We start from the raw sequence: 26,320 nt of genomic DNA, 5'->3' as shown, positions 1-26,320 counted from the left end.
GCCCTGTTAGAGAAATTCATTTGGTGCCATACCACCACATCCTGTCCCGTCTCAGGCCAATGGAAACTTTATGGACTGTCACAGAGAATCTTCATGCTTTTTTCTGCCCAACATATATGAGCTAGTTTTGATGATGGGCCTGGTTATAGAGATTAATACTATTCATGTGTGGGTGGTTAATGAAGTCCTTCCCATATTCAAGCCCTGTTTTTCTTCCCTAATTTCTTCTTTGCTTAGGAAATAACAGAAATGACCAACCGAGAAGAAGCCGAGATACAAATTTCTGAATTAGATTTACTCGCTAGCATGTTTCCTTATGAGGAAGAGTTCATTGTGACTGACCAACTGGCTGTAGCAGAACTAAAGCACTATGCTGAAAATGAGTCTGCAGAGATGCCATCTTCAAAAGTTCAGTTTATACTGAATGTAAAGCCAGAGGTCCCTCATGCCTCCATGGTATCGTAAACACCTTTTAAAAAAGTTTTATTTTTATTTTGTGAGATTTTTAGGGTTTACTTGAACTGAACATTTGCTAATTTGTTTTCAGGTGGAATTCTCTATGGCCTGTGCTTTACCATTTAAATATCCAACTGTCCTACCAGAAATTACCGTGAGGTATGGCATTAAATGTACAGCTAATAGAAACATTTAGAAGCTATGTTGTACCACATAAATGCAGTTATAATAGGAAAAAGAAGTCCTTTTTTGATAGTTTACTGTCAAATTAAGCCAGATGGACAATGATGTTGAAGAAAAATGAAACTTCAAGATTATAATTTCTTTGGTGTCCTCAGCAAATAAGTGAGAAAAATGGGAAGAGTGTGGAGGAGTGCCGTCTTCTGTACAGAGGAGTTACATCTAGATACTGCTCATAGGTCTGATGCTCGAGAAGAAAGACTGTTGTCCATTTTGACAAGGCTTAACACTAACTAAAGGAGTGTAAAGTTACTCAATGGTCTTATTCTTCCCTTGTCAAAAAGCTATTACTCCCAGACCTCTGTTGTTTTTTGTTGGAACATTTCCTGTTAAAGAAGTAGCCATGCGTATTACAGAAAATTAGTTCAGCCACCAAACTTACTTTTCACACACCTTTTTCTTTATTTTAATTTACAGATTGGCAGTACTGTAGGTGAGCTCAAGAGTTAGCACACTGATGAAATGTTAATTAAGATCTTTTCATAGATAATGTGACTTAAATAGCAATGGCAAGTGTGTACCATTTAAATACGGCCTGATTTTTTTGACAGATTGAAATAAAACTGTTTGAAAAACATGCTAAATTGTAAGCATATTACAACTGCATTTATATTTTTCTTTAGGTCATCATTGTTAAGCCGCTCTCAGCAGATTCACCTGAACTCTGATCTAAAAACATATTTGATGCAAAACTGCAGCGGTGAGCCCTGCATGTTGAGTGCAAGGGAGTGGGTTAAAGACCATGCAGCTGCTTACATTGACAAAGAGCTTTCATCTTCCTCAGTGACAGCGTCAGTTGCCACACAGGCAGAAGACATAACTTTCACTCGATTGTGGATCTACAGTCATCACATTTACAACAAGCAAAAAAGAAAGAATATTATTGACTGGGCCAAGGAGCTCTCTCTGTCAGGTTTTTGCATGCCAGGGAAGCCAGGTGTTGTTTGTGTAGAAGGTCTCCAGAGTAGTTGTGAAGAGTTCTGGTCAAGGTTAGTTTTCCTTTGTACTTAAATGCCATTAGTAATTAGAATATTACATGTTTCGTGTTGTGTATGTTGCCAGAAGGTGGGAAATCAAACCACCTTCCAACCTGGAAAGGTCTGTGAAGTATTTGTGTTTATCATAACGTATTTACAACTCTGTGTACAACTCCACTGTACTGTTGGTTACAGCAATCAAAACTACTAGTATCACACAGTGCACATTTATTTCTGTTTTATCTTGCTCTGCATTTCACTTGTACAGCAATGGACTGCAGTACCCCAGTCGTGTTAGAGAGGTATGCTGTTATATCGCTTTACATTTGTGTTTTATTCTGCTCTCATCGTTTATACTTCTGGGAGATGCAGGCTAAATGAACATTGTCATTAGATTATAACAGCTAAAAGAGTATGAGAATAAGAGAATTCTTAGCACTGGCAAGGCAGGAGTAAGCACTGAAATTGAAACCACATCTTCATCAATTATTTGGTGAGGAATAGCATTACAGTTTTTGAATCCTGAGAATGTATAAAGAAACAAGATCCTATTATGAGAGTGTTTGTGTGTGAGTAGTACTTTTTATGACCACCTAGGGAACCATTATCTCTGTGAAGATATAGGTACAAATGGAATTTATTGACTTCTGTGATAATAGCTATTTTGTAGTATTTTCTAAAGCAGTATTTTATAGATCGATTCATATTTCTGCAATTGCTTTCAGAGTAAGAAGATTAACATGGAAAAGAATTCTCATTCGGCACAGAGAAGATGTTTCTTTGGAAGGTGGAGGACCCACTGAGATTCAGAAACAAAGAAAGTTCTCCACTTTGGAAGAAAAGTGTTTTGATGCACATGGTGCCAGAGGAAATCATATGGATTTGGGGCTGCTTTATCGTTTTTTAGAAGAAAAAGGATGTGCTGACATTTTTCAGATGTACTTTGGGGTTGAAGGGCATTGAAGGAGTTGAAGATCACCACAGGTCCGAGCGCTTACATTTGTAATTTAATCCTGGTAACAGATTCCTTCGCTTTTCTGCAACAGTTGATCAGAAAGGGAATTAATAATTTGTAGTTTATATGATGGATGCAGTTTTCAGTGAAAACAAATATCCAGTGATATCCTGAATAATGCAAATGACTAAATGAATGCTTTATTGAACATCCTGGTTTTAAGGACATTTAGGGTACATACCTAATTACAATGAAAGAAAGTATGTCTGATAACCTACCAGGCAGTTACAGAATTACAGATGAATTAATAGATGGATTTATAGTGAATGATTATGCGAATGAATGTATGATTAAGAAGAGACAAAAAATGTGGACATTTCAGGAGAGGAAATGTGATGTTTACATTATTTGTTACTGTTTACATACACTACATGAAGACTTTTGTAACAATTTTTTCTTCTACTTTCTACCTGAAAGTATATTAAGCCATGAGATTAATGTTTTATTTTTAAAAAAAGGAGGGAGCAAGTTCACAAAAGCTTTGTTCATGCCAATGAGATGAGCTAGGATGCCTACACTAAGGCATAAGAATTTTCTGTAGGTAAAAGTGTGTACACCGGTAAGAGAGGTGCTGTGGTGGCTCCACTACATCTCCAGCTGAGGAGCCCAGGCTGTTGCTGTGATTCATGCAGTTGCTCTGTCACCCGATGCCGCCTCCCCACCGGGGGAGGGGAGTTGGGAAAAGGAAAGGAGATTGATGGGTTGAAATGCAAATAGATTTAATAAAATAATAATAATAAAAACTAATATTAGTAACAGTTATAATATAAAATACACAGAGTTATACGTAGCCAATACTGTGAGGGTTTAGGCCTCAAGAGTAGGATGGTAAAAACTCCCTGCAGCCTCTGCACCTGTTTATCTCAAGACCACTGGAGACCTTGAGCATCACACACCAGCTTTAGCTGAGACCTGTAACAAACTTTTACCACTATGTTCCCATGAAATAGTGTCATAGTCCTTATAAAATCGCAGTTTTCCTCAACAGAAAACGGATTCTAAAATTCTGTCCTGTTAAATTGGGGCTGCTGTTTACTCAGAGCAACAGTTTACCAAGGATTGGGCTCCCATTCAGTGCACTCCAAAACAGGGAAAAGCCCCTTACCCTGCTGCGTTTACCAGTTTGCAGCCCACTGATTTAGAGTGCGTTATGCTGCTTAAGTTTTCGAGTCTGATTTCAACAAATTTGTATGTGTATGAATATGTAAGATTGCTAATTTGTCTCTGTTATCTGAATCCCGTACGTGTCGTAAAAAGCCGATTGGTTGCTTCTGATGCCGATTAAATATTTCTGCATAGATCTGTTAAAATTCTTTACATTCAGGTACCCCGTTCTCTCCACGGCCTGTCCCGTCCCGTCCCGTCCCCACCCCCTCCTCACCGGGTACCGGCGCTCCCAGCAGCTCCGCCAACGCCGGAGGAGCGCCGGGCCTGGCCCCGCCTTCCGCCTCCCCCGGAAGTCCCTCGCTACCAGTACCGGCCGCGCTGCTTCTCGCTCCCGGACGGTGTTCAACGCCGCCGCCGCCATGGGGGGCAAGAACAAGCAGCGAACCAAGGGCAACCTGCGGGTAAGTGTCTGTCCGTCGGTGGCTCCGGCGGGCCTTTCCCGTCTCCTCTCGCCTCAGCGGGGCCGGGGAGGGTGGTGGGGCTTGGGCCTCGGGCAGGTTAAGGCCTCCTCTCCCCTCCTGGTGCCTTGAGAAGGGGGCTGTAGGCCGCCGAAGCCCGTTGGCGGGCCCGGTTGGCAAGAGCTGGGGCTGGAGCCGCCGCCGGACTTCAAGGGGCGACTCCTGACCTGAGCTCGGGCTTCAGGGGAGCGTGACTGCAACTTCCCGTGGTGTCTGTCTGCATTTTGCAAGGAGCGACAGGGATAGAGGGTGTAGGTGCGAAATCACAAGGGGTCTAAATTCAGAAAGGTGCCAGTGGGTACCGTTAGCGTGTTTTTCTATGGAGGATCTTGGAGTGCACCTGTCGTGGTGTCTCTTGTCTTGCTGCTGTGCCCGAAGGAGTGTGGTGGCCATCGTAAGTGGCTTTCGTTCGGGATGGAAGAAGTTGGAAGAAGTGCGGGTGAAGCAGTGTGTTCAGGTTATGTAAACCCTACAAATCTCTTTCTCATGTATTTAGAGGCAGCTAGGGAACACAAAACAGAATGTCCTTCTAGATGAGGTTTCACATGCAGAAAGAAATGACTCAATCTGAAGGTAGAGTAGCAGGTAAGATGTGGCTTACGTACCTTAATGACATCGGAAAAGTACGATGAACTTCGGCAGAGTTTTTTTACTTAAAAAAAAACAAACCCAAACAACAACCACAACAAACTCAGAAAACTGCAGCTGTTGTTAGGAAATAAAAGGTATTTGGACTATAAGATATCACAGAGAACATTAAAACATAAGTCAGTTTTGGGACTGACTTTCAAAAAAGACCATGGTTGAAATAAACATGAGCCACTGATATGGCGAGCAAGGTGTTGACTTAACTGGGACACACTAGAAGAGATGCTCAACTGCAAAACACTCACTGTAGTACTGATGGGATAGTATTATACTGTGTTACATATCACAGAATCACAGACTGTATTGGGTTGGAAGGGTCCTTGAAAGATCATCCAGTCCAACCCCCCTGCCAGAGGAGGATCACCTAGACTAGGTCACACAGGAACGCGTCCAGACGGGTTTTGACTATCTCCAGAGACATATGTACCATTTTGCTCCATTCCTCTACATCCTTCTTGGCCCCTCTGTTGTTGGTAGCATCCTTTGTTTTGTGTGTGTTCTTTTCCTAGTGACACGAAGAGCATTCCTTGGGACCAGTGTTGGTCCATATGCAGTAACATGAGAACATCTAGTAAAAACAGAAGTAGTGAAAGAGGGTAAATGGTTTCTTATTCAATTGTTCCCTTGTGGAAGGCCTTTTCTGTTACACTTTTTTTATCTGTATAAAAACAATACAATGTTCCATAAGTGTTCATGAATTAAAATCACTGAGAAAAGAGAATGCTGATTCTAAAGAATAATTTTCTAGGACAAACATCTATGTTTAAAGCATAGGTGGCCTTTTTTTGGTGAGACACTATTTTAAATAGAAGGTTAATTATACAATATAAATGGGATCATTATTTCAAATGCATGATGTGTGCAAAAACGAAATAAAATGACGGGACTAGATCACTGACTTATGTCCCTGTTTTTTGGCAGCCTTCTAGCAGTGGCCGAGCTGCTGAGCTCCTCGCCAAAGAACGTGGAACAGTGCCTGGGTTTATCGGCTTTGGCACATCTCAGTGCGATCTAGGATATGTTCCTGCAGTTCAAGGAGCAGAGGAAATAGACAGCCTTGTGGATGCTGATTTTCGAATGGTGTTGCGAAAGCTTTCTAAAAGGGATGTCACAACAAAATTAAAAGTAGGTATATCTTTCCTCCCCTGGAACATCTTTTAATCATAAAACAGTACCTTTTCTTGAGTATGGGAGAGGACTATATCAAGGTAGTACTGTGTTCATATTGGTAAATTTGCTTGAGCTGCAGTGCAAAAGGTATCCTGGAGGACTTATGAAAAGGTCCATCACGCAGTGCTGACAGAGCATTCATTAAATTTCCTGTAGATGCTCAATTGGAGGAAATTAATTGATTTTTGAAAAAGAGAGTTGCAGTGTCTGCTAGAAGCTGGTAAATTACAGAAAATGCCTGACTTCATAAATCATGCTCTTGATATCTTGATTTTAGGCTATGCAAGAGTTTGGAACAATGTGCAAGGAAAGAGAAGCGGAAGTTGTTAAAGGTGTCCTTCCTTACTGGCCAAGAATTTATTGTAAAATCTCACTAGTAAGTATTAAAGGATCTAAATAAAAAAACTTCTCTGGATATTTCCTGTGAAAATCTCTAAGGCAGTCTTTGTTGATATATCTAACTTTGTTGGAATTGTTGACTTGTTGTAGGGGAAACATGAAGTTGAAAGAAAGAAGTGTTATTTATTGTGGAGTTGTTTCGGTATTGGCAGTGACTGGAATCTTGAACTGTTCATCCCTGGGCTGTACATACTGGATGGAGATAGATGTTTGTTAGACCTCTGTATTAAAAAGATGACAAGATATTTCTTCTCATGAGGAATTCTTTTATGTAGCTTCCAGAACAGCTAAAGAGAATGTACTGTTCAGTTATCATAATTGTAATTGTTTTTGATCTAGGACTAATACCTGACCAGACTTAATAAAACCCTGAGTAAACAAAAAACAACATAAAAAAGCCCACCAAAAACCTCCAAACATTGTAAGACCATGTGTAGCTAGGTAATCCATCATTTTCTGATGTATTTAATACATCTCCAAGCTATCTGGCTTACTGGCTAAGCTAACTGGCTACTGTTGGAAACATGATATTTGGCAACATGAATCACTATTCTGACCTAGTAAAGCAATTCCTAGTATTTCTTTCAGGAGCCAAGGGCATAAAACTTCATTATGTTGTAAATTCATATGCAAATAATGGTTAATGAGGCACAGTTTGTGTAGGCTTATGGTTGTTTTAACCCAAGAAGTGTCTTCAAGGCTTCCTGTTTCCCTTGCCTCTTATATTTCTGTCAAATGTTTGTATAAAATGGAAATAGAAACCGTAGTTAGGGATATCAGGAACAGGTTAAAACTGAATGTACAACACATCAGGAATATGATGCTCCTATGTTAGGACTCTCTCCTTTTCTAGGGATACCAAGACTTCTTAGCTGTTGTGTATTTTCAGATACATACGTTCATTGTAAAAAAGGGTGAACTGAAAGACAGCTCTTTTTGTTTGGTTTTGTTTTTGATCATCACTTCTGCTTTGAAGTACCAAGCATCAAGGGTACATTTCTTAGAACAATAAACCTTCTTTTTTTTCTTTTTAACAGGATCATGATCGCCGTGTTCGAGAAGCAACTCAGCAATCTTTTGAGCAACTGATTCTTAAAGTAAAGAAACACTTAGCTCCTTATTTAAAAAGTATCATGGGATACTGGCTGATTGCTCAATGTGACACTTACTCTCCTGCTGCCTCTGCTGCAAAAGCAGCTTTTGAAAAAGCTTTTCCTTCAAGCAAACAACCTGAAGCCTTAGCATTCTGTAAAGATGAAATTCTTAATGTGAGTTCACACTTGTGTATTTCTTGAAGGCTTTCTGTTGAGTATACATCAACTTGTAATAAAAGTCTAAAACTCATCCTGCCCCCATCTTCGTGGTTAAATTTCTTTCTCACCTGAAATTTTGCTCCTGCTAATGTGACAAGAAGACTGAGGCAAAGACACATCCTCTGTTTTTCTTGACTTGTGGTTAGAATGATTGGAACCAGAGGAATTAAGATGAAGTGAATTTTCTTGTGTGCATTTCCATGTAACGATGCTCAGTCATCACATAATGTTGCTGACAGATGGAATAGTGTCACCAGAGTAGTTTAGCTGCAGTAGTAGAGGATTAAAGAATGCTGAGTGGTCTCTCAGAGAGCCTCTACAAGTTTAGTTCTGACCAAGGCTAACGCTCTTCTGTCAGTCTTATATGAAACTGAATTGACTGAGTTTAAAAAGGTGAAAGTTTGCATTGCTGGCCTGTCATACACAAACTATTATTTTGTTTTGTCTTAGTTTGGCTTCTTTTTACCAGAAGCCGGTTGTCATAGGACTGCAACTTAGAAAATATTATGAAGTCTTGATTCAAACAGTACCACAGCTACTGTGTTCAGTAGGAGTCAGTTAGGGCAGGAGTCAGTTAGGTTATGTTCTTGTTCACTAGCATGTCTAAAATGTATTTGAAAGGATTGGCTCAGAGGTGAAGTTTTATTGTAGAGCTGTTTCTGAATAACGTATAGATTTGCATACAAGTATTAGATTCTCATGTGTATATATGTATTTTTCTCCCCTAGGTACTTCAAGATCACCTTGTGAAAGAAACACCTGATACGCTCAGTGACCCCCAGTATGTTCGCCTGCTTTGATGTTTGGTTTAAGTCTTGGTCTGTCTTGAGTTCTCTGTCCCTAGAGGTAGTGGATTTAGTTTTGTTTCAGGAGACAGAATAGTTAGTTATGAGTCCAGATCCCAGCAACTTTCTTTGGGACTAAAGTATAAATGTTTTTGTAAGTGTTATCAGTTGTTTAATTGTTGTTTCAACTCTTTTAGGAGTAGCGTTTTTGAATAGCTGAAAGATGAGATTACTTGAAACTCTCTTTTTTCTAACACTTTATAGTGTAATTTGGTAGCATTAGAACCTATGGAAAGTTTACATATTTACATTGCTGGCTTCTGAAATCAAAAGAACTCAGAAAAACTGAAGACAGTTCAGTTTAGGCAGTTCAGAAGAGCTTTAGAAGCCTACTGATTTATTTATGGTTCACTTTAATTTTATGTCTTCCTTTGTTTTCTGAGAACCGTACCAGAGGAAGAAAGGGAAGCCAAATTTTTCCGGATTCTGACCTGTTCCTTGTTAGCTTTAAAGAAGTTGCTTAGCGTGTTGCCAAAGAAAGAGATGCTTTCATTGGAGGAGAAGTTAATGTCACTTCTGTCCCAGAACAAATTTTGGAAATACAGCAAACACAGCATACCACAGGTGACACTTTTATTTCTCTTTATTTTGGTTATGTTTAGTTAGTACACTGAACCTAAGCAAGTATTAATTACTTGTGTTCTACAAGAATGAACTTTGTACTTCACTGAATTACGTTTGAAACAGCCTTCAAATTTCTAGGCCTCGAAGAGAAGATACTGCTTTAAAGTTTGCCCTGTAGGCTGATGTGTTATTTTTCTGTCACTATCAGATACTTCTTGGCAATCTGCCATCATTTCAAATTAATGTAAAAGATACGAACTCTGTCAGTTTACTGCATGTGTTCTTAGTGCTTTTGAATTTTCATTTTTTTATTGGTCTTTGGTCTGCTAAGACCAGTAGTGCATAGAGTGATGAAATGGTTCTGGTAGTATTTTGTTTAAAAGTTTTAAGGTGCTTTTGGGAAAACATGCCTTTTGAGAAGTATATTAAACTAAATTTTTTTATAAGCATTTTATCATTAAACAAATTGCTTTAAAATATCAAACAGGCTTATCAAATAATGTCTTTATTTTTCTTTAGTAATATTTAAACCTTTGCTGATGTGATAAAATATGAGGACCACATGTTGAAAGTTACGGTGACTTTAAGAAGAATGTTATAAACTACATGTAGTGACAAAGTGTTCTCATTTGACTAAATGTTTTTTCCTGTGATCTATGCCAGGTTCGCTCTGCTTTCTTTGAGCTGGCCTCTGCTTTTTGCCAGTACTTGCCTGAGCTGGTGAGAACTGAAGCACCAAGAGTTTGTCCTGCTCTTCTTCTCAGCCTTGACGACAGTGATGCAGTGGTGTGCCCTGCTCTTTGGGAAGCTGTACTTCATGCTATCACCACAATTGAGGTAATATGGGGAACCTAAGAGGCAGCTATTTTACTTTAATTTAATTTTCACCTTGCCATTGTTCTGTGTGTAGAATTAAGAAGAACAGATTGACTGGGTTTTCTTTATGATTAATAGTGTGAACTTATCAATGCTACATGCTCCTCCTTCCTCCTTGGGGTTTCAGTGTAACTTTCAAATATATTGTGTCCAGTATGTCTGAAAATCAGGGATATAAGTTTAATTAAATTAACCTGAATTCCTTTGATTAAAAACAGCTACTAATAAGTCAAATAATAACTAAACCCTTTTCTTGGTTAAAAACGGTTACGAAAATGACCTGCAGTGCATTTTTTGTTTGCTTGTTTCCCCTTCTAATTTAATGCTTCCTTCCTTGGAAGGGTTTCATGGAATAGAATCATAAAGGTCTTTTCCAGCCATAACAATTCTATGATCATAAAATCACAGAATCATTAAGGTTGGAAAAGACCTCTAAGATCATCAACCCAACACTACCATGTTCCGAAGTGCCACATCTACACAGTTTTGGAACACTTCCAGGGATGATGACTCCACCACTTCCCTGGGCAGCCTGTTCCAATCTTTGATAACCCTTTCAGTGCAGAAGATTTTCCTAATGCCTAACCTAAACCTCCCGTGGCATTTCCTTTCGTCCTATTGGTTGTAACCTGTGAGAAGAGACCCACACCCACCTCTCTACAACCATTTATGGGAGAAAAATACCTTTCTTCAGCTTGCTATAACTATAGGTATCTGGAACTGTGATAGATCAGACAATAAAAAAACTTTGGTGTGTGGGAGGAAAGTCCCAGGGTAACTTTTGTAACCATCAGAAGATTTGTGAGGAGAGTTTTGAAGTTAGTGATGCTTCTAAAGTTAGTATTTTGAAGTAATTGCTTATTCTTCATAATAATAACTCAAAATTAAATACAGGACCAATTACAATAATGATTTTTATGAAGCATCTTTAGAGCATTATTAAAGAGGAGCCTTTAATTGCAGTTTGCTAACAAGGAAGATACATTGTTTTTAAACAATACAGAAAGAATTTTATCACATTAACTTCTTAAATTCAGAAGAATTCCTGGTGAAATAGGAAGAAAGTGATTTTTTAAAAATACTGGCATATGAATTTTAATTTTACAATAAATTGTTTCAGCTTCGCCATAGGGAGGTGGATTGAATGTCTGGCTTGGGAGTTTTTCCGAGACAAGTTCTCATTCAATTTACAAGTGTATTTCTTTCTGTAGGACTGTTGGAGTCATGTAAATGCCAAAAAGGGAGTTCTACCAAAGCTGTGGACAGTGCTTCGAGAAGGTGGACGAGGACTAGCTACCATCATCTACCCAAATCTCTTGCCATTCATTAGCAAGATACCTCCTGGCATTGCAGAACCAAAGCTGGAATATTTTAGAACTTTTTTCAGCTCTATAATTCAAGGGTATGCACCACAATTTGTTTTACTATTTTTTGGTTTTTTTAATCAGTCTCTTTTACATTTGGGAATAGGAGAACTAGTCTTCTTTGGGCATTTAAAGATAACTGAGGTATCATTTGACTTGAGAATATTTAAATATGCCTTAATGGTTTATTTGAGAAAAGGCTGTTTTCACTATCATATTTGAAATGATATTTTTAAATACCCAAAACTAGAGTCAGTCCTTTGTGGCTGTCCCTGTCTCCGTAAAACTTCTTCTTCTTTTTTGATCTCATTACTTCTTCCTTACCTAGAGCATTCTTATCTTGTCAAAACTTGTGTTTATTCCATGTTAAGTTTTAAAATGGAAAATTAATTTAAAATTAAGAGTGGCTTTGAAGAGACCAGGCTCTTCTCACCAGTGTGCAATTATTACAGAGGTTACTGGAGATTGGCATTGTTGTTGTGAAATTTCCTGTATGTAGGAACTTCAATTCTTGTGATACTGATTTTTAAGGGATTGAAACTGATACCGTGTTTTGCCTTTAAAATACATCAACACTGACTTTCTACCAAATCTAATTTAAATAGATGCATGTGCATTGTGTATCCAAAAACACATATTAGTTATTAACTTATTTAAACAAAAATCGATTCTTGATTAATGTTGGTGTGGCCATTAGCAGAGCTCTTAGAAAGGAGAGTTACATATGGGTTGGTTTTGAAGAGTGTGTAGAATATTTGTGTGGTCTGATTTTCACTGAAAAGCAACATATCACAGTTGTTTAGTCTCAAGCTGATTATGGTGAAACTGTCTTGGTGGCTTTTTGGTTTAGATTTTAATTTTACATTTTTTCTGTAGTGACAGAATGTGTCACCTTCTAAACATCTGTGGTGTGTGTAGAAAATTGCTAAGGAGTTTTGACAGACAGCTTCAACAGTAGACGGTATACTTGACTAGATGTGTTTCCTCTATTTACATAGATGATTTTTTTTCTCTTTTTTAAATGAATGCTAAAACTAGACAAAAAAGTTATTTTAATATAAGTTATAATAAACACCTGGATTTATTATTTTGACTCTTTAAATGCGTCCTATTGAGTTGTTTTGATCTGACTCCTGTCTATGATTCTATATTTTCATGTTGGTGTTGTGTGGATAAGAATAGCATAACCAAGGTGACGTTCATGACATACATGCTGGGTGTTTCTTAGAGGTGTAGGTGACTGACTCTGCCTTCCCTCCAATGTTGCCTTTCCATAGGTTGTTGAGTGAGCGAGCAATAGCCAGCCCCTCGGAAAGTTCAGCAATCATAACCGCGTTTATGGAATGTCTGCGCTTTGCCATACTACAGAAAATAGATGAGGAAGATGACCAAAGACAAATTCATGAAATGCTTGTAAATGACCAGGTATTTATTAGAAATATTTAATATTGTTGTGTGTACTTTTAATAATTCAAAGTTAAACATAAATCTCTATGAAGAATATTTCAATAGATTTTATGGAAAAAATCATCTTACTGAATTTATTCAGTTTCCCCCTCACTTTTAAATAATTCCTTTTACTGTGCAGCTTAAATTACTTTTTTTTTTTTTTTAAATAAAGCAAAGAAAAAATAAGCATCCCATCCTGTATATTTCTATTAAGTGTTCAAGTATAAGTAATTATGATGTTTTTGGAATTGCTTCTGAAGTGTTTTTCCAAATTACAGATTTTCCTGATATTATAAAGAATAAAATGATCTTCTAGTTAGATTACTGTTCTTTAATTTTTTTTTTGTCTTTATAGCTAATTCCTCTTACCAATGCAATACTTAAGGAGCCCAGGTTACAAAATGGACCATTATTTTATCAAATAGCGGAAACATTGAGCTCCTGGGAAGCTAAAGTAGAATCCTCCAATGATGATGGCACAGATGAAGTTTTCCAGAAACTGTTGTCAAATTTTTGGGACCATCTTTTAAAAATGTGTGTGCTTCATGTTGATATGTTGGATGCTGATGAGAAATCATTGTTTGCCGTATCTGGAATGCTAGAAATTCTTCAGAATCCAAAGAGTGCTACAAAACTGAACAGCAGAAAATCTCTAAAAATCAGATTTACAGATGAGGATGAATCTGAAAGAAACGCAGAGAACGGAAAGCTCACGGAAACGCGAAATAGTGACCCCGAAATGCAGGCTGACATGCAGCATAGTTCACTGCTAAGGAAAGAACCTTTAGAGAATTTAGTCTGCAACCTTGCTGAACTGGGTATTGTGTATGTCAATGAGCAGAAGTCAGAACGGCATTTGAAATTTCTCTCTGCCCTGCTCAACTCTTTTTCTTCAAACAGAGTTTTTCACGTACTTTTAGAGCAGGGAAATGGTGCAAGCTCTGCTCAAGCTGAATCCCAAAATGTAATTGAAGCTCATCATGACAGTCCATCTGTACGATTTCTGTATATGAATTTAATAACTTGGCTGAAAGAAGACTGGAGAAAAGACACCCATTTTCTGGTTGATATTTTGTACAGTGTGCTTAATTGTTGCAGCAGTGATGATGAAAGGAAAATAATTCTGGATGATTTAACAAAGGTATGACTCTAGTTCAATTTCTTATTTTTATCAAAGTGACTACTGTTCTTGTGGGTTGTGGTTGGTTAATTATTTTCTTTTGGAGCTGTGAAATGGAAGATACTCTACATGAACTTGGGTAAGTTCAGCGTAGGGAAGGTAGATTTAGGAAGAGTTGACATGATAGTGTTGTCGTGAAAGGTTATGACATGTCCCTCCCTATATGTTATAAATTATATATATATATATAAAAGGTAGCATCAGAATTCCTTTGTTCTTGCTTGCTTATACAGTGTGCTTTTATACTAGTCATCAGTGGCCTTTCTTATAAATATAGTCCCTTATTCATCTGTGTGGTAGAGAAAGACTTGGAAGCAAAAAATTATACAATCAACAATGTTGTTAGTGAAATGCAGCAACTTCTGCTTATCCCCTACAGAAAATAAAGTTGTAAAACAAAGAATTATAATGGTATTAAATGCTTCCTATTGAGCAAAGAATTTGTTAAATACTGTGGAATTTCATTTTTCTTTTCAGATGGATCTGAAATGGATTATTTTTCTACAGATAATTCAAAAGGTACCTCGTAAGACTTTCTTCTTATTGTTTTGCATAGTTTTGAATATTTCCCTGGTGTTAGTTTTGAGAGTTACATGTGGTTGAGTGCCTTTGTTGTTGTTAATTTAAGTAGTGATAATTTCCATAGTTCAAAAACCTTCTAGTAATAGTTTGAGTGTTGTTTGGTTTAACTGCATTTAAATCTGGGGACAGTCTTGGAAATGAAATGATACCAAAACAAAAGCATCTTTGTCCCTTCTGTTTTCGGTCAGTTTGCTCTTTGAGCCAGTGGGATTCCTGATTTATTTCTGGTCATCCCTTCTAAACTAGAAAGAATGGAGTTGGGTATTGGAAGAATAATGTAGATGATTATTTGTGTCATCACCGTTACATCGTGCTTACAAGGAAAAGATAGTATACCTTTTTTTTCACATGGGATATTGAGAGAATGACATTTAAGTGATTGCCTGGGATGAAATACGAAGTGTATTACAAAATTTTGGACAAGAGCTCATAGCACTTGCTTTACAATCGAGTGCATTGACCATAGGCATTCCCTGGGCTCTATAGTTGGAGAAAAGGAAAAAGAACTTTCAGAAGGTGACTTGTTTCATTCTAGAGGTCTGACCTAGCTGTAAGTTGCTGTCTGACCAAAAAGAAAGTTGGGGGGATTATTGCAGACATGAACACCCAGAGACTTGCTGTTTATGACAGATGATATGATTCCCACTCTGTGTGTCCAGGTTTGACACACTAATCTTGTGCTTAGTAATAAAAGTTAATACCCTCAAAAGTATTAACTTTTAGTTAGTTATTTAGTAGTTATTATTAGTAACTCTAATAAAGAGTTATTTTCTTATGATTCAGGCATGCTCAAGCACAATAAAACTCTCCTTAGTCTCTGACTGGCTGAAAGGAGATACACTTGGAGAAAGACTTGTAGTGCTGGCAGATGATCTGTGTCACCTGGGTTTAAAAGCTGTAGCAGCCTCATCAGAATCATCCTCTTCAGAAAGGTGGACCCTCCTGAGCTTAGTGTTGTCACAACACATTAAAAATGGTAAGAAGATTTATTCCTTGGAGTTTGTGAAGTGAAAATACCGCACTTACACTTTGTAGAAGGTTTAAAGGAATTTCTCTTCCAGATCATGATTTATTCTTTTTTATTTGATTTCCATTCTTTTGATTTATTAGCTCATGTGCTGTAAAATAATGTTAATTTTCAACCCATAACATCAGAAATTTGCCTTTAAAACTAGAATATCAAAAATCAATGGTTATGGATTCATGCATGTATTGGTAATGCCTTGTTACAGAGCCTATGAATTGCTTTGAGCAGTTTTCAGTTAGATTAATCCATTCTAAATGCTGTGTGCACACTTATGCTATATATGTAATCTATCTTTTATTAGTAACATCCTATTTTCTTCCTTGAATTTTGTGTTATCTGAGATTAGAATTCTAGTGGACTTCAGTTTTCCTGATATTTTTCCATGTAAATCTGTTGTTGTGTTTAAACTCAGCATTTGCTTTTTGATCCCTGGGGTAACATACTGCAGTTTATCTAAATGCTGGGTGCATTTGTGGTGTTGTCAAGTTTCAGAGATGCACACAACAAGTTGACTGCAGTGACGTTCATAGACAGCGCGTCCTGAAGGTGTTGTAAGAGTGTTATGTCTGTTACTGGAACTTTTGATGTAAAGGAGCATCAGGAAAACCTGTTCCCTTTCTCCAGAGAGAGTTCAACAAACTTGCTCACTTGTGAGTCAGTGGTGTCCTAGGGCTGGTTTTCCAGTGACTTTGCTTTTTGGTTCAAGAGCTGGAGGTATTGCTGAGCTCAGTTTTGTGCTGCGTGCTGTGTGACCTGTTTTTAATGCACATTGAATGAAGTCTAAGATACTTACAGGAGCTATAGTTCTTCTTGACTTAGTGATTTATGCCAAAATAGAGTACGTGGACTTTCAAAAAGATTTTTTTTATGTGAGTGCTCATCTAAGTTTCTTAAGGTAAACTGTCATAGAGTAAATGGAAGGTCTTTTCATAGACCACTAACTTATCAGATGATAGAAATTAAAGGGAAAAAAGGATAAATACTGATAGGATGATAATTGTTTTTGACACATTATTTAGAGTAATCAAAACCGAAATTTAAAGTAGCTGTAACAGTGTGTTGTGATACTGAATGATTAACTGATACAATTACAAATGAATTTCGAAACCAATAAATACCAAAAGTGTACACAGGAAGAACACAGTTGTAACTGTATCTATTCGGTGGTAGTCTCTGAGCTGTTAAAACTCAGAAAAGAGATCTTCAGTCATTGTGATGGTTCCCTGTAAGCGGCAGGTTGGTGCTTAGCAATCAAAAAGGAATACAGGTTTATTTGGAGCTGCTGTGAAAAGAACAGGGGACAAAGGAAAATTACTATAGCATTGGTGCATCAGTATCTTGAATACTGCCTGTAAATTTTGTCACTGCAATGTTCTTGTCCATCTATATGCTTTTGAAAAAAGGTATGATAGAATTGGTGTATGGCAGGAGTGGTTAGGCAAACACAAGGGCCTCTGTTAGTAGGGGCAATAAAACAGTATTTTTCAGCTTGCAATGACAGTGATTGGGGAGGAGGTTGTGGTAAAGAGTCATGAAATCATAATATATATCGAAAAAGCACATAGGAGGAAATTTTTCATTGTTTCTTTAAGCGGGAGAGACTGAGGATGCTTACAGATGTTTACATAGCATGCTTGAGATAGAGAAAAGCATACTTCTTCATACATAATCAAATAATGGAACTCATTGCCAGAGGATACCGTGGAGTTTGAGGATAAATGGGATTAGCCTACATCAGCAGTGAGAAAGAGGCTAAGCATATTGGTCTGATTGGTTCATTATATGCAGTGGTGTAATCTGTGTCTCACAATTGTTTACCAGAAACTAGGAAGGCATAAAAGGGAAAGGGTTGGTACTCTATACTCGCTCTGGTTTATATACCTTTTGTCTTAAGGTGCTTTAGCTGGTTTAGAAAAAGGATACTTGGCAATGTTAAGGTTAGGCTAGGTGATCCTAGATGACTGTGGAATAAGAGTTTAGGTATACATTAAACTGAAACTACTTTGCACTTTATTTTGCATTCAAAGTTAGTAAATAAAAGCCAAATCAGTACATATTGATATGATGGCTTTGAATCAGATAATCAAAGCATGCTGTCATTTTCCTCTCCCCAATAGAATCTTTGATTGGTGAAACTTTTGTTGAAAGGATTATTGATAAACTTCAAGCAGCTCTCTCTAAAGCTAAGGATCTTTCTGAAGCTGGAGATACTGAACCATCAGTATCTTTCATCTGCGATGTAGCCTCAAGCTTCTTCAGCTCAGTGAAAGGGTGTTTACTCATGCCATCCTCAGAAGACTTGCTGCTTACCATCTTCCAGTTGTGTGCTCAGAGGCAGGATGCTACGCATCTAACAGGTAATTTGGAAAAAGAACTTCAACCAAAATCTTCTGTAGTTGATGATGATTACATCTATATCCTTCTTTTTCATTGAGCAGATTGAAGTATATGATAGAGTATTGAGTTCACAGACATGGAGCACTTGCAGCTGTAACTGGCATGAAAATGTGTGCTTTAATTTGCAATGCCAGTGGTTACTACTAAACATCAAGTCCTGTGCATCTTTACAAGGATTTTAAATTTTTTGATGTTAGTGTCCCTGTGCTTCAGCTATCTTTGACGTTGTGATATTCCATGCTTTCTGGAGTGCTACATAAATTATTTAAGGTTTATGAAGTACAAAGAATGAGCACTTTTTTTTTTGTTCATTCTTCAGTGTGAAGTTCCTATGAAAAGATGTATGCAAACACTTCACTAAAGATACATATATTTATCCTGAAACCATTTGTGTTGATCAAGTCGCTTTGACAAATTGCGACCCATTTCTCTCTCTACCAGCCTCTCATTTTCAGAGTGAGATCCTGATTTATATTCTTTGGATGCAGAATTTGAGTGATAAATTGGTACATGCATTTACTGACATAGATATAAAGGAGGAAATGTTGCAGAGTTGTAGAATTGAAGTAGGACAACACTAATCTGAAAACCACTGCTGCTTTGCAGATGAATATTGATGTTATGAAGTATACATTCAATACTTCAGTGTTTTAAACAGATTGGCGGTTGTGAAGACCATATGAACTTACTGTAGTAGACAACAGGAATATCATTCTTATTCACAAATAAAATATTACCTATCTATCAGAGTTAATTTAAAATTGCTTTGCAACAGAAAACCTGCCCTTGATAGTTATTTTGTGTAACCACATAGAAAAGAGAATTCTTTTCCCCCTCTAGGACCTTTAGCCATGTGATTGTTGCTGTATGCTGTAGGTTGTAATTTGAATTTACCTGATTGTGGTGATTTTGCTTGTCTGTTTGTTTTTGGTTTGTTTTTTTTTTTTTTCCCCTTTTCCCTGCAATAGATTTACTGGTATGTAAATTAAAACACACTTGGATGTCTGGTGTAAATTCACTTGTGTGTCAACTTCGGAGTATGCAGAAACAGAGTACCTTTTTGTATAAATCTGCAGTGTGGGTCAAGAATCAAATTCAGTCATCCTCACTGGATGTTAAAAGGTAATTGTGATGTACATGTCCATTCCATAGTATGCTGTTCTCCAAATCAAAGGTCAGTGCTATACTATTCTTTATTTATCTCTGTTGCTGAGAACTGTGGCATAGAACATAACTTAAAAAACCATAGGTGTAGCATGTAGATAGCATTGATACAGTGCATATATAGCACTGTATCAGTGTAGAATAAAGTGGCTTGCTTTTCCTGCGTAGCAACAAACTTGTTTGCAATGTTTTCTCCTTTTCTCAGCCTTCAGGTTTTGATCTCTGCAGTTGGTGATTTGTTGTCTAAGATTATGGAAGCAGATGGACAGTCTGGATATCTTGTGAGAGCTTATGTTGAGCATGTCACGCCAAACACAGCTGAGTGGAGGAAACTACATGAGTGTCTGTCCACTGAGGTATGAAAATGATGATGGACTTGCACCCGGTGGTCAGTCTTACCTCAAGTCTCTTTCCTTTAGGGCGATAAGCATTCTTTATTTTGACATGGCACTGCAGTTAAGAACACACATCTCTGTGTAAAGGTTGTTTTCAGCCTCTGTGTCAGAGGACAAAATCTGTATGCTTATGGTTCCATCCATACTACTGGAAAAATATTTAAATCTGTGAAATTACCCTTTTTTGCATGGAACACCAGCAATTTATTTAACAATTCAGGTTTTTTTTTCTGACAGAATATACATCATGAAGATGTTCTTATCTTTAAGTTAATTCTTCTGTAAGGTCAATTTTGTGAAAGACACCAGTATCTGAAGAGGAACATGATGCACTAGCAACAGATGCTGATACGCAGAATGGGAAAGGACATAAATTTCCTGTCCAACCACCAGTCTTCTGTAACCCTAGTATTTTTGTAGCATATATAGGGTTCTAAAGTTACGTATTTATTTTTGAGGAAAGTTTTAATTTTCTGCTGTGCATTTAGATTTTTTAACATGCTGGAGTGGGTCATCCTCACCATTGAGCTTTTGGTGTTAATTAATATCTTTCATGATTATTCTTTAGTAATTCTGAATTTTCAAGGTTAAACAGATGATAGCTATTCTATGCATCATTAAAATGTCAATTATTCATACTCTTTTCTTATGCATACTTTTTCTTATGCATATATTACAGTGGATGCACAAACCTCTTTTGGAAGGAAGGCTTAGTATGAATTGTGAACCTTTGGGATCATGTGTCAAGCTCTGTGGCACAACTAAACTTCCAGGCCATCTGTGTGCTTCAGCCTTATTAAGTAAAATGGTGCTACTTGTATTGGAAAATGGTATAGTCCATTCAAATGTTGATGCTGAAAGAAAGAAAATTGACAATATAAGTAAGTTACAATAGTAAAACTTAAAGAAATTTGATTTTATAGTAGTTGTAATTTAACCTGAATTGATAATTAGGAATTAGTAGTTAAAGTTTGGAATACAGGTATAAGAAACTGTCCTTTTAGCTTTTGTTGGGTTGGCTTCTTTCTTCAGTTCTCCTTTAAAAGTGTAAGTATGCACAAATACAGTGTTTCTATTTCTAGAACCTTTTGTGGTTACATAAATACTCTCTTAACAGAACTTTGAATTTGGAGAAGTTTGGATTTATAACGAACTTCAGAGTTGTTCATCACCAAAACGCATGGTGCACTGGATGAGTGGGCAATAGGAGCTGTGTCCATACCATCAAATAAATGCCCTGAGTGTTTAGCCATAGTGTAAATGTATTTTGAGGCAGAAATTTTTCTTAATTCCACCAGGTGGAATCTTGTTTCTTTTTATTTATGGAATGCTCAAAGTAGAGCCAGCATTATCAGATTAAGAAATCTATTTCCAAAATTCTTACCATGATGAGAAGTGTAATTGTTCAGTGTGGGTCTTTGTAAGCTAATGAAGAAAGCATATGCTAACTATTAGCATATTACCATCGAGTTTGTTTGTTTGTTTTTTTATTTTCTAGGCTTAGATCTTAATTGGTTTCTTCTGCAAGAAATAGGTATATAAAAATATATATATATATAATAGAGAGGAGTTAGAGTTCTTGACATGCTTGATTTGTTTTAAAATTTCCTGACCATCTAGATTATTGCAGTATTGTCTTCTGTGATGCAATGGCAAATACCCAGTTCATCTCTGATGCACCTGAGAATGTAAATGTCATCTTTTTAATGCATTAAAACCATTCTTAGAAAAACCTCAATACCAAACAAAACCTTGCTGTGAAACGTCTTGCTTATGCACTGAATAAATTCAGCAGGTGTTTGTAAACAACAACCTTTGTTTTAATAGTTGCAGAGCTGTTGTACTCATTACAGTGGATTGAAGAATTGGAGAATCCTCCTTATCTGCTTCTGGAATATCTTCATATGTTAGAAGAAATGCACATCACATATGAGAAGTTCAGTACGCTCAGTGATACAACTAGCCTTCAGCAAACAGTATTTGATAGGTATGTAAGAACAAGTAAAACAACCCTTAACTTTGTCATTGTATTTTGCATTGTATAGAGTATTAAGTGCCACTGTATTTCCTGATGTGTACTGATTCAAACTTCATCCAAATGGTTTTGTTGTGAACTGTGAATCTGTATACATTAACCAGGGTCTGTTGTCTTCTTTGAAGGTCAGAGGAACATGGAAGACTCTGGTCCTTAACCATGGCTAAAGTGATTCGTGTGGAAAACGCTGTATCCTGTGAGATGAAACAACTTTTTAAGACAACAGAAGGGTATCTTAATACTTCTGCCTGTAATCTTTTAGTTTACATTGCAAATGTTGATAATGTTAAATGATACTGATTCTGATGAATGGTATCTGAAGGCTGAAAATTTGGTAAAAAAATGGTAGTGTATGTATGTATATAAAAGTGAAACTTGTTTTAATGTGTGGGATTAGTTACTTCATAGGGTATTAGATCATTGTGAACCAGTTGACATGTTGTTTACTAGTTGAAGTTTGGGGGTTGTTTCATTCTTGATGATTTGCTTGTATAAACAGGTTTCTGCCACTAACGGAGGGCAAATTGCATACACTTCAGTGTTTATCACCTTTTTTAATTGAGGAGGAAAAGAAAGAACTTGTCTTCCACTGTGTGGCCAAACTTATGACATGTACACAGACAGAGCTTTCCAGTACTGATGGTATGTTCTTACCTCAGTCCACTTCCTTAGAATTCAGGAATGTTATTTTGCTTAAAAGTTTGCTTTCAGATAAAATGTATTAGTTGTAATAATATAATCTTTCCTAGAAATAAATGTCTGATACTGCCTGGTCCAAGATCAGAAGTAAAGGATTTAGGCTGATACTGTTAAAAGAATTTTGATACTGCTGTGCTTCTTGTTTGGTCTATTTGATTTAAACACATCTGTAAATATTGAAGTTTTCAATTTAATCGTTTAGGCTTTACACAGCATGTAAAGCGTCAGCTTTGTCAACTGGTGGTGTCATGGTTGTCTTTAGATGCTTTAGCAGAGAACTCTTGCACAGTTTATGTATAATTTTTGAGTAGTTGTTCCAGCGCATGGGATATAGCGTGCTGAGTCAGAACTACTGTATATACCCTTTCAGCAGTTTCTGAAAAAATATTTAGAAGTGATGGAGATGTGTTATAATATTAATTGTTGCTTTTCAAAACTCTTTGGAAGTACTCGCACACAGTCCAAGTTGAATTAGATGTTGATTACAAGAAAGAACTCTCTCTTTTTCTCTCTCTCTCTTTTTCTCTCTCTCTCTTTTTCTCTCTCTCTTTTTCTCTCTCTCTTTTTCTCTGATTACTGCTTTTCTGTTTTCTTGCACATATTCTTATCGATCAGTCTCTCTTTTTCTCTCTCTCTCTTTTTCTCTCTCTCTCTTTTTCTCTCTCTCTCTTTTTCTCTCTCTCTTTTTCTCTCTCTCTTTTTCTCTGATTACTGCTTTTCTGTTTTCTTGCACATATTCTTATCGATCAGTCTAGATAAAAACTTGAAAGTTGATTTTTTTTTTTTATTTTTTTAACAGGGCTTTGCTTGCTTAAATTGAAAAAACTAACTTTGGTGATTTTAAACTGTGGACTTCTGTCCCTTGGCAGTGTCCAGGTTTTCAGATGAGTTCTTCAACTGTATGTCCTCAAAGTATGAGAATTTTCAGTGTTAGTGACATGTGGCAGTTAAGAGGAATTTTGAATCTTTCTCCTGTGATAGTTTCCCCAACTCTTACTCTTTGGACTTAGTTAAGCCTTCCTGGCTTTCTGAGTGAACCAGTGAACCAACTGAGTGTGCCTGCGCAACTTTAAACAGAAAATGGGGAAAAAAGATCCTTGCTCTTCTGAGCACTGCTGTGGAGTGCTCTTGTTTGTAACGCTGATGTGCGGTTTTCTTTCTACAGCTTCTCATTTTCCTAGGGATTCCTGAACAGACAGTATATACCCAAATTTTCCCGTCAAGTGTGACTTAGGCTTACCATTCAAGTTTTAATTTTGTTTTAGATCAGAAAATTGCTGGTAGATTTCTCGTAAATAATTGCACTGCTGCTTTTAAGTGAAGTGGGTCTTTTGTTTGTTTGTTTATGCTATGCATAAATGGTACTTTAATTAACTCGGTTCTTGTTCTCTAAGAAATCTAGATACATGCAGTTTTCCTTAAAAATTGAAAACAGTACTAATGCACAGTAGTACTTCACTCTGAAAGTAAAAATTAAGAGCCTTACAACAATATTGGAATTCACAACTCTCAATTAAATTTACTTTATCTGTCCAGATTATTGCTTAGCATACTACATTTTTAGTAGCACAAATAGATTTAAGTCTTAGCAGGTATTTTTCCTTCTTGTGAATTGTCTAAACCAACAATTGATCTTATAGGAGTTTTTGGTTGGTTTGAGGGTTTTTTGAAGTTTGGGTTGGGTATGGTATTTTTGATTTAACAGTGGCATCTCTGCATTAAGTGTTCAAAGAAAAAAGCTTAGGTATTATCCAGACTATCTTGTGATACTAATGTTAAGATAATAAGTAAAAGAATCCAGTCAATTGACACACATTCTAATGTTTATTTTGTTTTGATAATTAAGTCCTATTGAGTATGGTATTATTATTATGTTATAGGAGCATTTGGGTGTCTTTCAATTTTGAACTCCTGCTTGAATGATAGAAGTATTGATTGTGATCATCTACTACCTGGAATACTAAAAATCATAATATCTTGGAAAAAGGATAATGAAGACAGCTTTCTCTTTAGCTGGTGGGTGCAACTTTGAGATAAGTTGACTTCTAAAAAATTTCTAAAACAAGAGTTTAAAAATACAGAGTGGTTATTTACTCAGTTTGCAAGTTACAACTGCCATCCAATGCTCTAGTGATACACTTTAAAGCCTTTGTAGCTCTCAGTTTAATATCCATGGCTTTAAGTATCTAATAACTTGCACTGAGGAAAATTACGTGGGTCGTTGAAGGCTGAGAAATTTAAGACTTCTTTTAATGCACTGAGATGTCAACTGTTTTCAGAAGTATTTAGAACTGACAAACTTTTGTAGGTGTTGCTGTGGATAGTCCGTTCCAAAATCTGATTGCTTATTTAGGTAGAAGAAAGAAAATTTGGATACCAGACTTAGGTGTCTGGTTTTTTAAAATTCTGGACCTGAGAATATAACCTGGAAAGCTTCCAGCAAGGAGTGAAAATATACTGTGGTTCATTTGTCTTGAGTATAGTGAGAAAAATCCAGGCAACAAAGTCTTAAAATAATTTATGCTATTTGGACATTCGATGGCTTATTTTTTAGGTTACTAATTTTAAAAGTAACCTATTATTTTTCTTGCACTGATTCAATTAAAATTGTGAAATTTCATAGTTTATGTATGTGTATTACTTGAGTGAATATGTAAATTGTACAATTTTAGGAATCTGTATAACAAGCAAGTGAGTGAGTAGCTCTGATTGTTTTGTACCTGTTGACTGACCCATTTAGACTTGGCAGCCAATGTAGTATTTTAACTCCAAAAGACAGAGTATCAAAAGCACGTAGGGCAGAGCCTGGTGCAAGATTAATTTGTCCTAAGAGGATGAGTGAGGGCAAGAGTATAAATACTTGTGTCTACAACATGAAAAAAATATAAGCTTTAGTTGTATTTTTATTGCAGCAATCTGAAAGAAACAAGTGCTCAGTTGCTTGGTTTCAACATAGAGATGATCCGTTACCTTCCCTTGCTGCTGAAGTATTCCACAGCTCCTCTGGCCGATAATGAATGGGACTTTATCATGTGCTCCATGCTGGCTTGGTTAGAGGTAATACGAAAGAGACCATTGCGAACTGTTGCATTGCAGGTTCTCCTGATGCCTCTGAACCTACTGGACTAAAGCAGTGGAGGGCGGGTTAAAAAAACAGGCTATGAAATAACTGAATTTTTATATTCTTACTGGGCTGTCTTATCAACATTTTGTGCTCTGAAAGCTGTATGTTAGAAGTTCACCTGTTTACAAAGCGGCAAGTTGGGTATTGGGTAAAACATTGTAGTAGCTGTGCCACATAGCAACTAAATCTGAACAAAGATGCTTGAGGAATGGAAAGCGGAGTGCTCCTACTGGTTCTTACTTAGCGTTTAGAACACAGCGGTCTTAACATTTTTAACTTTCTGTCATCTAATGTGTGTGTTAACTTTTTAGTATTTTAAAGTAATGATCAATATTAATAGCTAGGTAATCAGCATTTCAAAATAACTTACTTCAAAAAGCTTCTCAATCGAAATAGTGAACTAAGGAAAGAAGCTTTACTTACTGCATGACTGTTAATGTTGCATATCCAGTTTTGATGTACTTACCTTTTTAGATTGTTCGCTGGATATGGCAGGGACATAGTTAGCTTAGCAGATATTTGACACAATGTTAAAAAGAATTGCATGAAATCCTTTTTTCATTGAACTTTGACAAAGGTGTGGCTTAAAACCACAAGCAGTACTGTATTTTCTGTTTCCTTTTTGTATATAGAGTTGAAATTACCACCCCCTTAAAGTAATACTATAACACGTGAAACATCAAAATTATATTCTAAGCTGTTAGAAAACAGGTCAGATTGAACAGCTGACTACTTATTTATTAATCAGCTAAAGACACAGAATGTCTCATATATAT

General features: G+C 36.8%; 2 protein-coding genes across 2 annotated transcripts; both read left to right on the top strand.

The window, feature by feature from the left end:
* The first annotated feature begins 249 nt into the window (after nucleotides 1-249).
* Nucleotides 250-2,661, top strand: RWDD2B (RWD domain containing 2B). The gene is made up of 4 exons (XM_010180012.1): nucleotides 250-456; nucleotides 548-615; nucleotides 1,320-1,685; nucleotides 2,399-2,661. Exons 1-4 carry the CDS (start codon nucleotides 250-252, stop codon nucleotides 2,634-2,636), a joined length of 879 nt encoding a protein of 292 aa, XP_010178314.1. The 3' UTR covers nucleotides 2,637-2,661.
* Nucleotides 2,662-4,207: 1,546 nt separating this feature from the next.
* LOC104537200 (E3 ubiquitin-protein ligase listerin) lies at nucleotides 4,208-25,477 on the top strand (the record flags this gene model as incomplete). Its single annotated transcript, XM_010180013.1, has 21 exons — nucleotides 4,208-4,256; nucleotides 5,883-6,086; nucleotides 6,409-6,507; nucleotides 7,568-7,798; nucleotides 8,572-8,624; nucleotides 9,072-9,252; nucleotides 9,916-10,089; nucleotides 11,340-11,530; nucleotides 12,770-12,917; nucleotides 13,297-14,082; nucleotides 14,599-14,640; nucleotides 15,487-15,679; nucleotides 17,848-18,087; nucleotides 19,096-19,249; nucleotides 19,497-19,647; nucleotides 20,366-20,567; nucleotides 21,514-21,673; nucleotides 21,847-21,951; nucleotides 22,221-22,363; nucleotides 24,301-24,436; nucleotides 25,333-25,477. Coding segments are annotated over exons 1-21 (3,780 nt in total), but the record flags the coding sequence as incomplete, so codon positions are not given.
* Nucleotides 25,478-26,320: the final 843 nt, after the last annotated feature.

Source organism: Mesitornis unicolor, unplaced genomic scaffold, assembly GCF_000695765.1.
Source record: "Mesitornis unicolor isolate BGI_N332 unplaced genomic scaffold, ASM69576v1 scaffold16962, whole genome shotgun sequence".
Taxonomy (NCBI): domain Eukaryota; kingdom Metazoa; phylum Chordata; class Aves; order Mesitornithiformes; family Mesitornithidae; genus Mesitornis; species Mesitornis unicolor.
Note: the sequence above shows the minus strand (reverse complement) of the source record. Positions and strands in the feature narration are given on the sequence as shown.

What these genes read in the sequence shown, in the direction of transcription:
- RWDD2B (XM_010180012.1), top strand. Translation starts at nt 250, where the DNA reads ATGACCAACCGAGAAGAAGCCGAGATACAAATTTCTGAATTAGATTTA. An exon ending in AGGTCCCTCATGCCTCCATG is followed by an intron (nt 457 to 547) that starts GTATCGTAAACA and finishes ATTTGTTTTCAG; the next exon opens with GTGGAATTCTCTATGGCCTG. An exon ending in CTACCAGAAATTACCGTGAG is followed by an intron (nt 616 to 1,319) that starts GTATGGCATTAA and finishes ATTTTTCTTTAG; the next exon opens with GTCATCATTGTTAAGCCGCT.